General features: G+C 46.2%; 1 protein-coding gene across 1 annotated transcript in view; it reads right to left on the bottom strand.

The window, feature by feature from the left end:
• thsd7ab (thrombospondin, type I, domain containing 7Ab) overlaps positions 1–13458 on the bottom strand; it is a 158075-nt gene that overhangs the window by 38959 nt on the left and 105658 nt on the right. Inside the window, exons 14-16 of the mRNA XM_086217750.1 lie at positions 11667–11933; positions 910–1088; positions 320–325 (exon numbers count right to left, since the gene is read on the bottom strand). Coding sequence (XP_086073876.1) covers positions 320–325; positions 910–1088; positions 11667–11933 — 452 coding nt within the window. The remainder of the gene's footprint in view (positions 1–319; positions 326–909; positions 1089–11666; positions 11934–13458) is intronic.

Below are 13458 nucleotides of genomic sequence, written 5' to 3'. Positions count from 1 at the left end.
AGTGGTAAGTCAGAGGTGAATGAAGATTTTTTTTTAATCAATATTTCATCTGAGCCATGCAAGTTTGTCGGTTACATTTCAGCGTAATTCACAGTGAGTATTTGGCCCGGCTCTGTGTGGTTGAAATCAGATTATTTCTGCTCTCATAGCTGCTCTGCGTCTGAGACATGTCTGCCAAAATCAAACTCCAATCCTCCACAGTACCTTGTTGACTTGCAGAGAGGATATTGTGTACGTCTATCTGTCAGCGAGCCACTGACATCAGTGACACCTGACATCTGTGACTACATTACAAATAGCTGAGGGAAGCAGCTCTTACCTGGGCCTGCAGCAATGAGTCATATCCAGTGAGCGTTGGGGTGGATTAAAACAGGAGACAGATGGATTAATGAGCACATGCCAACTGTTCATATAGTGCAGAACCAATGATTAATGCAGCAGTGGAGAGGCCATCATCAGAAAAGCCTCTGGCATAAATACCTGTGTGAACTTAGCACACACACACACACACACACACTGCCGGGCAGAGAAGCCCTTATCTGCATGAGGCCTGGAGAGCATTTCATTTTTGCAAATCATGGAAACCTTAAGGAATCAACTGGTACACTGTGGGGCATTAATATGGTAGATGGTATCCATTTATAGCACCAACTGCACCGCTGCTGCTCAGCCCCCCCCCCCCCCAAAAAGAGAAAAAAAAGAAGAAAATACTGCTGCAATAATGGGGGGGGGGGGGGGGGGGTAAAGACAAGCTCTGCTCTCAAGCTTATTGTTCATTAATAATACAGTTCTTTCTCTCCAGCGTTGGATATGCATAATGTGTAATAAGTATAAATATATTGTAGCTCAGTTCATAAATATTCAGAGCACAATGATGAGTTAAAACACAGCAATTCTTAGCTCACGTACTTGGTTGATGTGGTCCAGTTTGGGACAAGGCCGCCCGCCGTTGTAAGGTTTCTCTCGGAGCCACTTGGAGCGAACTTTGACCCCGCTGCCGCAGGACTTGCTGCAGCGGGACCAGTTGGACCATTCACTGAGTTTACAGTCCGAAGGACAGGGGATGATACACGCCTCCTCGATATAACCTGAAAGGGTCACAACGGCGCATTGTGATGTTTCAAATAAAAGTTCACGGCTGCGCTTCTGGGGTTTGAGCTGATTACCAGTGACCTAAGAGAGAGTGTGGACAGACCAGAGATGCACAGGGTACCTGCATCTGTGCTGGTGTCAGCCCATGTTTCTGTTTCATGTCTCTGTGCCATCGGAAGCCACAGGCTGGAGATTCTAAGTTATCCGTCCGTCCCATTAACAGTAACCTGACATATCAGCAATGCTTTGAGCGACTTTGTCCAAAACATCCACAGGAACTCAAGGATGAATGGAAATTTTGGTTGTCAAAGGTCTAGGAGACACGCAGGCTTACGAATGCAGAGACGATAAGATTCCTCCAGTTTCATTTATTGCAGTCTGTCCAGTGAGCAAAACTAGGCTGATATTTTTATTGGACCAGTATTTCGATTTCACCCGAGCTTCATAAACCATGGGTATTTATATTTTTGCCCGTGCATCAGTGTATGTTCCCAATAGTCTCAAGTTCATTTGGCGAGAATATCATCAGGACAAGTTCCACCATTTTTGATTTTGCATATTTCTTTGAGTTGGATAACTTAAAAACTGCACGTGTGTCTGCTTTGTAATCAATATTGGCAAATTTGATCATAAAACCCGAACAGAATTTTCTGATTAATGATACAAACTTTGTTCACTGATGTGAAGTTGAACTGGGCTTTCATTGGGTTACACAAACACATGTCCACTTCCTGTGTGTTTTCATGGCGTCCTTGTAAGGAAACAATACAGTAAATGTACGATTTAATGGGCTTTTCCAAACGTTGTGGTAATAAAGACAGAGCCTTTTTAAATTCAAGGTTTATTAATGTATTTTTGGGAGAGTAAGATGCAAATTTTGCAGAACATCAATAAATATCAGCCATAACAGCAATGTTTCGATGAGTCATGTGCACTGGCATCCACGGAGCACACATTACAAGACAAAGCAGAAAAACAAAATGGTTTATGAGAGTGTGTCCTGGATTCCAATGTTAATTCTTTAATCCAAAAGGGACAATAATTCACCAGAAAATTAATTAATATGGAATCCGTTTTGAAGCAAAACAAAGAGCCACCAGCTTTCAGAGTGACTGTGACTACTTCAGAGACGCTTCTAAGCACTGGGTAAATGTTAGCTCTCTAAACTACTCACTGATGCTTCACAAATTAATCTAAATACATCTATTGATTTTCAGCCCGGAGGAATGAAAACAGGGTCCACATTCAATAGTCCAGTTTTATGGTTTGTTACATCAAAGCCCTAAAAATGTACCGCAGCATGATCGCGTCTGGCAGCGAGCTTTGTTATTTCAATCTATTTTCCTCAGCTCAAAGGGTCATAACACAGTCAACAGGATTGGCTTTAAGGATTTTGCTCTGCTTGTTACTCATGTTCTCCGGCCTCTCCCCTACCCAGCACACACGGGCCAAAGTTCAGTGAAATATGTTGAAAGAGATCGTTCAGCTGAACCTTTTGGGTTTTGGCAAAACAGCACAAAACACAAAAAAACCCATCCTTCTCCCTTCCTCAGAGTCTGTTTAGTAGACAAAACCTCCCAGGCCTCTGCAACAGCACCGGCCTGAAAATCAGTTAAACCTTTGATTAAGAAAATCAATGAGGTGATGAGCTGGGAAAGTGGAGTCTAACTGGGTGCCGAACCACTTCCTCTTTCTGATGTGAGCTCTTGTGGACTGTGTTGCTGTTCACTGAGAGACGTGGCGCTGCACCGGCTGACAGCTGAAAACACACTTCCCACAGATTTTCAGAGGAATCCCATACGGATGAGTCAGTCCTTCAAAAATCTGTCTGGTTGATATATACAGTACGTGAGCATTATTCCGCCTTTTTTCTAATCTGGGAAATGTCTCGCTAAGCAGATACTGTACAGTATGTTGTTCTGTGGCGCCGTCGTGCATCATACTGAGTTACAGCAGCGGCCCGACCCTGCTGGTGACTGAGCTCTGCCAGAGTAACTGGACAACAATCAGAGATGAAAGATTTGGTTTAATATAATTTTAAGATAAATGTCTGAGTGTGTGTTTATGGGTCAGCTGTGCGCTCCATGCGTGTATGTGTGTATACGCGTGTGTACGTGTATGTGTACGTGCTACGGTTTATCTTGGATGCTGTGCGTAGCTGGCTGTAGCTGATGTGGGGGGCCAGGACATCGCACCCCCAGTCCAGGATGGCAGGTAGGTCAGGACCAGGTCACCAGAGTACCCCGAAATCCCCAGGACACGGGGAGCCCCAGGCCACCCCTCCCCCAGGAAACAGCCACAGGCCCAACCCATGCCAGGACCCATAGGAAAGCATAGGAGCAGCAACCCCCACCCGGAAGCAACCCACAGAGAGACGGGGAAGAGATGACCCCGGTCCCGCCGGGCACTCCCCCCCCACAGCATGAGCAGAGCCCAGGGGCACAGGGCCCCCCAGCCCGAGACCCGACCAGAGCCCCCCAAGGGGTCCGCCAGCGGCGAGGCCGACACCCACCCACACCCCACACCCAGGCAGGGCAGCCACAGCCCACCACAACGACCAGGCCCACCGCCCCCGAACAGAGCTATCCCCCCCCCCCCCAACCCTCGATCCCCATCCCCTCTACTCATCCCCTGTTCTCCCCCTCTCCCCAGAGCAGGAGGGTTTCAGGCTATAGGGCACCACCAGCCAGCCAGCCGGGACCCCCCACTCCCCGGAAAGGTCCAGCCCACCCGCCGGGGTGAGCCGAAGGCACGCACGCCCAGGACCGCCACCCCCGGACAAAACAATCATACTCTCATCTTCCTCCATACAGGGGCTGAGAACACCATAGATGCTGATACGGTCCAGGGCACCTCAGACTTAGTGAAACCGCCAGCGAGCGATCCACCGCACAGCAGCAGGGCCCGTGACCAACCCCAGCCCAACCACCACGCCGGGAAGAGGACCCCCCCCCCCCCTCCCGAAGAGCCCCGGCCAGGCCCCCAGGCCCGCAATGGTGCAGTTAGCAAAGGAGGCAGCACTGGACCCACTCCCTGCCCCAGCTGCCCCCCCATCCCAACATGGTGCAGGGTGCGCGTTGTGCATGGGAATGTAGATGTGATGATGTGGATGACTAGAATGTGGTTAAAATTGGCGGAGGCACCCAGGGCATGGGAGCCCCGCCGGTTGCAGACGGCAGAGTCTCCCAGTACATCCTCATGCACTCCCCCAAGCCCTAAATGTCTACGATGTGATTAAAATTGGGGGGTCCAGCCCCTCAAGGCCTAGTGATACATAAGATGTGATGTGATGGGACAGAGAGGCAATGAGAGGGGCTGAGGAATGGGCCAGACCTGCAGGGGGTCAGCTTCCAAATGGTAAGCCTGCACCGGGAATTCTGCAACCATTGTTTTTTGTTTTTGTTTTTCTTTCTTTTTCTTTTGTTGTTGTTACTTTTTCTTTGTTTGTTTATATGTTTTTTGTTTGTTTTTGTCTTTGTTTGTTTTAGTGTTTTTGTTGTTGTTGTTGTTTTTTGTCTCCCCACTCCCCCTTGTCTTCCCTGTCCTGTCCCTGTTCTCTCTTCCTGTCCACTCCTGAGCCTCAGTCCGGTAGCTTCATCAATGAACCAACACCATTCCTAATAAAGTTAAACATAAATGGCAATAGGAGGAGTTTATCAGACTCCTCCTATGCAGAATAAAACTGCTTCAGTACAACAAGGCACCAGGAACACTGATGCTGCTTGCCTCAGCTACTGAACAGGACAGGTTAAAAAAAAAAAAAAAAAAAGAGATGAAAGATTTATTTATTTGTATTCTGTATTCACATTTCCTGAGTTTGTCCAATAACTGATGCGGACATTCCAGCGTCAGAGCGTCCTGTGATCGTTGAGACAAACTCACACAAACAAAAATGAATGCAGAGGCTTTAGCTGGCGTGGACATGTTCAGCCAGAGGAATCTCTTTATCATCCGGCAAACCAATCTCGGTTTTACCTTCATACCTGATGGACACTGCAACTCTCTAACTGTAAGTTAGCACATCCTGCAGCTATGAATGAGATCTGGAGTTTCTTGTTCACAACACAGGGATGTTGATCCCCCCACGCAAAGCAGCACCAGAGCCCTGCGTTCAAAGACGCGACCAGAAGCACCAATGTGCTCCAGATAACTGACGCAAGAGGGAGTGAAACTGCCTGAGACGTCGACCTTAGAAACAGGGTTTTTTTGCACTTAAAAAAAAACAAAAAACACTTGGCAGGTGATTGGATGAACCTTCTGTCTATCACCGTTGAACTTCAACCAATCAGGTCAACCAACTGACCTAGAAACTGGAGCAAGTCAGTAGAAGAGTGAAAACATATTTCATATCCATTACTGATATAACTGAGGCCAGCAGCATCCAGGCTCACCTCTTCAGGAGCCACTACTGTTGTACAGTCTTGCTGATGTCACACTTAAACCACGCCCATATCTACTGTCCAGAAGAGGGAAGTCACACGGTGACCCTCCTGCCCCAAACTGAGCAGTGGCATTCCTTCAAGCCAACATGGTAACAAAGATTTCTAATTCTGTTCACTCAAGTCAGGACTAGAGAGGCGGGAGCTCTTTGGCACCAAAGAGATGCACAGTGACATAATGACCATGTCCACCCACCCACCCACCCACCCACCCACACACACACACAATCTGCCTGACCTCCTTACACTTCATTGCCCCTGAATCCAGATCACCACCACGTTGCCTACCTCAACACATTGCTGAGCTCCGCATGGCCTCTGAAATAAAGCTGTGTAACCTTTGACCTCTCACTGGGGGCCCGACTGTCAAGTCCAGTCATTCCAAGTCACCAATGCTGTCACTTGAAGTTCACTCGCAGTGCATAAGCTGCGGTTCATAAGCAGTTCAACAGATATAAACTTGCTAGGTGCCTTGCCAAGCTCTCGGGGAGGATTTTGGGATAACTCCAGGTAGGAGAGGAGCATCGTTGCTTTTGGAAGTCAACCTGGCATAAGCCCCCGCTGCAGATCCCAGAGCAGTTGCTAACACAACGCTGTATGAACATTTCCTAACTCCTGCTTTACAGCTTCACTGCCCCACCAGACTCCCTAATCACAGGGATGGACACTGGGATGACCCCAGAAGAAGACCAGCACACGTCTTCAAGCACTAGCCTGCATATATCAACATAAATGAGCGCAAGCAAGCTTGTTGGAACATATGGAATTTAGCATAATCTGTATCATCATCACTAACAAGGTAACAGCAGTGATTCAGTGACCTAAACCACCCTGTTGCTATTATCTCTTGCATGGACCCTGTGTGATTCCTAGCATGTTGGTACATTTACATACACACTTTCAAACGCTGTTGGCAGAGGCTGCTGGGAGAGGTGCCAACTAGCTAACACACTCACATTTATTCGCAGACTGATGATGGAGGCATCAGGGCCACATTGGAGCTTCTAGAAGGACCTGCTCCACCAAGGACGCACAGGCTGGTGACGTGGAGGTTAAAGGGATAAATCACCCACAAAATAAAACTTCAGTCATTATTTACTCACCGTCACGGCTACAGTGAACAGTGAAACTACAAACATGGCGTCAGAGATGTTCTTCTCAACAACTTACATGGCATTTTACATTTTACAGGCATTTTATATTTTTTAATTTTTAGTTTTTTTTTTTTTTTTATTAATGTTCCAGAATTTGCCTCCATTCACTTTAGTTGTTTGGGAGATTACTGCACCTGTACTTGGGAAACTCCAGCAGTGCTTTGTGGACTTCAAACGACCTTCCATCAGCATAAAGGTGAGCCGAAAATGAAGGAAGTTTAATTTTTAGGTTTATCTATCAGTTCTATCACTTTTTTCATGGTATATTAAAAAAAAAAACAGCATAGACTTGCAAGCCAAGCAAACATTCATTAAAGAGGAGAAGGAGGAGAGTTTGTGCTTGGATAGAGACGCCATCATTCTCTCTATTCCACCCCTCCTGTACGGTGCAGTGCTCAGGTGCCGACTGCAGTCTTCCTTCCTTCCTGTGTCTTGGTCAGGAACGCTGACGGGCAGAGGAACTTGACAAGATGGTGATGGAAGCACCTTCTAGGGAGCCAACAGGACTGTCCGCTGAGCCACCGTGCCACCCACTAACTCCTGCCTCTCGTCAAACCATAAATATTAACAGTAAAACTGAATGAAAATTTGTATATGAATATTAATTTCAAAGAAATCCCAAATCTCTTGTATCTGTGATATGACAGTCCTGAGAGGAAGACAGCCAGAAAAAAAGATCCTCCATGTCTTGGTGGAAGTCTTCCAGAATCTCTCCTGGAAACCCCGGCATCAAATTCTAGGTTTATCCAGTCAGTAGGAACTTTTAAGACGAGTGCATTTGCGAAAGACCTGGCAGGTGCAGGAGCTGCATGACACATTCTGACATCAACTACATTCATACCCACAAAGTTTTTCTGTAACATTCAAGCAGACAGTACCGTAAAGCCACAGACAGCTAAAGAAAAAAAAGCTTCAAGGAAATGGTCGAAGTTTCATAGGGGAAAAGATCAATTTTGTTTTATATTATTGTGTATTAAATTTTAAATTACATTGAAGTTGGACTTGTTCATGAGGTTCTACGCTGCTCTAAGGGTGAAACACAAAGTTCTGGACCCGACTGTTCTGTATGTATAACTAATCTCTCCTCTCTTGATTCGTGTCTCCTCAGCTTTTCGAGGAACCTCGAGGTGATTGACGCAGGCGGCGCCGTGCACGTCGAGGCTGCAGGAATCCACCAGCCTTGATTTGATGCGCTCCAGCACCACGGCAAACAGGGACAGGCTCATCCCGGTATTCGCTGGAAAATAACATATATTACTACCCTCATCAGACCTCAGTTTTGAAACCTGCGTGCTTGTGACACTCAAAACATCATGAATCCAATTATACGCCACAGCATCTCATTGTGTTATTACAAATATGGGTTGTCACGCACCAACAGATCAGCTCAGTGCGGCCCTGTTCAAGTTTACAGGTCCTCAGCAGGATGCTCACCTTCAAGATTGACCCTTCATGGCTTCCTACAGTGAAACGATTCCCACTTCCTGCTAGAAAAAGGGCAATGCCCCCTGAGACGTGTCATACAAAGTCATAGTAACGGTCAGGGCACTGCAGTAACACGTAGTCAAAAGAACTACACAAGTAATGTCAGATAAATCGGAAATCGAAGCGACTGTAAGACTGCACCCTGCTGGTCGGTGTTGTAGCGTCATTGGAGGCTGCTGCAGTGTCCTTTCTAGTGGGCTCGTTACAGCAGCATTCATTTTAATAGAGAGACATAATTACCTCGTGTTCCACATTAGAAACGTTTGTTCTTCAGCTCAAACTTAGATTAACACAATTCACAGTCATTACCTTTAAGTCCACGGATGGTGGTGGTGGTGGTGGTGGTGTGTGTGTGTGCGTGAGTGTGTGTGCATATTTTTGTGCTGTTTGGTCTTAACTTGGACGTGATTAAAGCGAACTTGACAAACACACTAATTAGATCTCATCGAGGCCGACTGCAGCTGTTGCTGGGAACTAATACAATCAGCAGTTTGTCATTTGGATGTTATTTGCTTCGTGTGCTGCTGATTACTGCATGAGTCTCCCCGCAGACATGATTTACTTTGTACTTGTAAGGAAAGTGTATGATTTCCAGCCCTGTAAGCACGAGCGTCACTGAGCGAGCATAGATCAGGCCATTGGCCACACGGTTTGTCTCACTGGCTGCTGCTCGTTCAAAATAAATCAATGCGAAGTGCAACCGGCAGTGATGGCGACGGCGTGTTTAGTGTTCAACAAGGCTGCCAAGTTCCAAGCTATCATTTTTCTGGAGGCATTTTAAGTGAGAAATATATAATGTATCAACAGAATCTTGTTTCAAGTTTGATCAGCGCTGCCGAGTCGCACAGGCGAGAACAGAGCCGCTCTCTGCAGCCCTGGCGAGGCAAAGCTCTCATCTTAGACCCAGCAAGCTGTCTGGAGAACCGTGGCACGTCTCAGGAAGACAGAGCTTTGTTGTAATTACACAGTTTCTCTCTTAGGCTCATCAATGACGGTTAATGATCGAGTCATTCATTTTGGAGCAGAATCGATAATAAGAGCATTTCTTTGGTATGACATCTCTCATTCACAACAATCCCTTGATTCCTCTCTTTGTATTTATCAATGTTCAAACTCTCGTCTGTGTGTCGGAGCACTCTTCTGTTCGTCTGATACATTTTTCAAAAGTGAGAAAATGAACCGTCAATTGTGTGAGAGCTGATCAAATCAGTTCTGATAACTCAGTGATTGTTCTCTTAACGGTGTCACCCAAAACAGCTCAAAGACGGTGCTGACTGACGACTTGGCCGCGTTTTCAAAGAGCATCCAAACATCTACTGACCCGGTGCAGTTAATAGATTCCTCTGTAGTTCCCAAATACATCCTGCATCCCCTTCAAAGAGGAGCACAATTATTGAGAATTGTTCAGAACTGTGCTCAGAAAGGTTCAGCTTTATCTCCCCTTACAACATTCACTCCTTCTTATAGAGGCAATCTAAAAATTGGGCAATACCTCAAAGCCCGGATCAACCGGCACTTTTAACGACAATCCCCTTTTCTGTTGATGTCTGTGGAATACAGAGATAACAGTGGCACAGTTTTTCTGATCGCCATCATAGCCGAGGGCAATGTGTCAGCTCCAGAGTCAGGGAAGGGCCATGTCTCCTTCTCTATCAAGATTTAAAATGATGATTGCTGAGATGGAGAGAATAGCATGAAATAATGTAGGGTGTGGCGGAGAGAACAGGGGGGAAGAGAGGAGATTTCATGATATCTGTGAGACTAACAATGCCGAGCCCCATGGATGCATGCTTGTTTTGGAGTGCATTTCAGTTTTTCTGCGCTCAATGACGCTTGAGGACGAAGGCATGGATGCACACAAACATTCACATAGGTGTAAAAATACAAACACTGTTCTTACTATGTGCTCGTCACACCCACACCCAGATTAACCGACGCATATCTGCATCTGTGACTCACACAAGACTTAAACCCTGTTTATATATGCACGGCGCTGATGGATTCATTTGAACATCTCCCACATTCTATTTCACAGCAATTTCACAACGACTTTGTGAGCCTGGATTCTTTGCTTGAAGTATTTTGGATCTAAGATAAGACCTTACAATGAGAGGACAAATGATTCTGACAGCAGTGTGCCAGAAAAAGGCCGCCTTGTGTGAAATTCAAGATTCAAAATCAGTCGCTCTCCTCCGTGGGAGGGGCCTCCGCACGTGCATAAACAACAACCTTTGCTTCAGACGAGTATTTAGCAGAAGATATTCTTGCAGCGGGAGCATCACAGCATGCTACAGTATCACTCACCTGCATCTGTCTCCCTGAATAACGTACCTCATGTCAACACTTGTCTCCTCTCTATCATCGTCTCAGGGTGACAGGGCAAAATTAAAAGTCAATCCTCCCAAATTATGCCACGTATTTCCTGACTGACATCTCGTGTTATCTATAGCAATGCCTGGGTCTCCTCCATCCTAGAAATATCTCTACACAGAACAGGGTCATAGCAGCGGGTCACAGCTATGAACCTTTCAGCCTGTCCCCACTTCCTACACACAATTTCAAAGCTTCTATAGTGGGGCTGGGAGTGCGTGAGCGCTGCGGCGCTGTGTGATGCGAGCTCGCTTGCAACCTCATGTGGCTCGCTTAACAATGCCAAGGCTGACACAAACGTCTTCCACCACTGAAGATCATATGGAGGGCAATTTACCAGAGAATAAACACAACGCGACCACAGCTCCCACAGGCTAACACACAATCACTGCCAGTCACGAACAAATGCAACAGTTGAGGCCTGAAGGATTTGGTGAAGAAGTCACTCTCCAACTACAGTGTCACAGACTGGCTCGCCATATATGAAACTAACTGTCCTTGATCGGTTGTCAAGAAAAATGCACACAAATTATTGTCAATTTCACAATGTGCTGGTGTGCAGTACTGTTTTCAAAATTGATTTGCACAAGAATAAAAAATTGATTTCATAAAAATCAAGCCAAGTTTGGCATTCATGGAATGTTTATGACAAGAAGAGCCACTTTCAGTTCACTCCCCAATTTCTGGTTTTAAAAGCTTCTCTTCTTCTGTTGTTTGAACAGCGTTGTCACACCAGACGCCACATCAGACTCTCATGCTGCACTCTGATGTCTTACTTCCCTTTTGGTTCTACAGCACTGGAGTGCTTCGTAAAATCACACACTATGTCCCGCCCTTAAGTGGTACCATGTAGAAGAGGCCATTATTGTGGTATTATTACAGGATACCAGTGTAAAAGGGTCTCATGGGTTAAGCAGCTGACACCTTCTGCATTGCTGCAAATATCTATCTACACAATTGCTGCAGCAAAAATGCCACTTTTCAGAGACAGAAGTGACAAAACCTGGAGAAATGAACGAAAACTATGTGTGTAGCTTGATGCTACAGAGGAGAGTGAGACAGCTTCGTCACGCGCCCAACTCTCTGATTAACACCAACAGCTTTGTACTCCCGCATGTGAACTCACCGTGACTGTTGCAGCGCAACGTCTCCACCAGCCTGTTGTCCTGGTCGTAACACACCATGGCCTGGTAGCGGTAGCCCTGCCCACATTCCTTGATGTCCCCCAGGACCTTCATCCCCAGCGTGCTCTCCACTCGGCCCCCCTCGGGCAGGATGCAGTCGGACCAGTTCCCCACCGGCTGGGCATTATACTTGTCACAGGGGCAGTACTGCGTCTCACTCAGAGGGTACATTTGTGTGTTCTTGCACTTGTCTTTCTTCTTGCTCCTCCCTGAGGAGTAGAGAGGCAGAGATGAGCAGGGTTGCCAGGGGAGAGGTGACTGTCTGCTGCTGTTGGTGGTAGATTTCTGCCTTTGTTGGGAGGCCTCTAACAGGGCTGTGTGTTGAAAGGCGATTGGTAGAGGAGGCTGGATGACACAGTAGGAGGACATCAACTCCTCATGACAGATTACAACATCGTCCGAGTTCACCCAGTCACAGAGGTGGTTTTGACCACCATGCAGTCATCATAAAATGTTCTTTCTCATCTGGCTGTCTTCTCCTTCTCTACCTCCATTAAGGACTGCAGAGCTTCTCGTGCTCTTTAAAAACCATTTCATTGCAGGCCTTAGCAAGTTCACCCTGCATTACGATCATAGCTGGTTGCTGCTAATTGCATCTAAGCTGAACGTTACAGTGAAGCCTCCTCTAATTTGCCTGGGAAGGTCATAGTTAGCAACAGGCAGCAGGCGTCTCGATGCTTGGGCCCTCATTACGACTCACTTCAAGGGAACTGATTGTGGCACAGTTTGACTCAGCAATGGTTGCTGATATTAAAAAGAGGACACAGAAGACAGGATCCTGCCTGTTTGCTAAGGATGTATCAAGCCATCAACAAAAATTAAAATGAAAGGTTATGCTGATTTACGAGCAAGTGCATCTGTGAGCGACTGGGTGACGACAGTCTTATTGCTCAGCAAAGTCTGGACAGCACTTAAAAAAAAAAAAAAGATGTGCACATAACTGATTTAAAACGCAGAACCACGTCCTCAGAAGTATTAGTGCCTCTGTTCATCTCAATAAAGTCCTGTAATGGAACCTGATAAATCCCAAGATAACTAATAAGTAAGGTTTATCAAGAGGAGCTAAAAAATACGTGGTATTATAATTAAGAAATGAACTCTGTTTAGAGTTCAGACTAAAACTGGACTGCTATGATACGCGTGAACACCAATACATGCAATGACATGACTAGACAACTGGCTTAGGAACTGAATGACTCCAGCACGAAAAGGCTTCACTTAGCCTCCGCAAGACCCGCTGTGCTGTGCTGTGGAACCCAGAAGTCAAATGGTGGCGTGAATCATATCAGCTAGAATGAAAACAACAGATTTCTGAGCAGACGAGGAGACAAACTTCGTGGTGTCGAAGCTGAGGGAGGTTTCAATCAGTCAAAAGTCTCTGAATGGAGGTCCAGCGTTGCGCAGGGACGTTCTTGCTGCTCGCTAACTTGTTTGGTGAATTGATTTTTTCCCCATCCTGCGTACACTGCAACCACCACAGCAGTCCAATTAATTGGCCTAATTGAACTATAGCTCCACTGCAACTACGCATGTGAACCCCGGGAGTCTTGTGTGTGGGCTTTAAAGAGGAACTCTTAACTCAATTATGATGATTAATTTTCATTAAAGTAAAACGAACACATTAAAGTTCCAGGATTAATCGCAGGTTTAACGTTCACGGCGCTAGCTTATATAAAGCCTGTTTGCTCTTTTAGGCTGAGCTGAATCGATCAAAAGATACATAAATTTTGACAT

The sequence above is a fragment of the Aulostomus chinensis genome, chromosome 11 (genome assembly GCF_037954235.1).
Source record: "Aulostomus chinensis isolate RoL2024-O1b breed Wild chromosome 11, RoL_Achi_v1.0, whole genome shotgun sequence".
Classification (NCBI taxonomy): Eukaryota; Metazoa; Chordata; class Actinopteri; order Syngnathiformes; family Aulostomidae; genus Aulostomus; species Aulostomus chinensis.
This window is presented reverse-complemented; position numbering and strand designations above follow the sequence as displayed.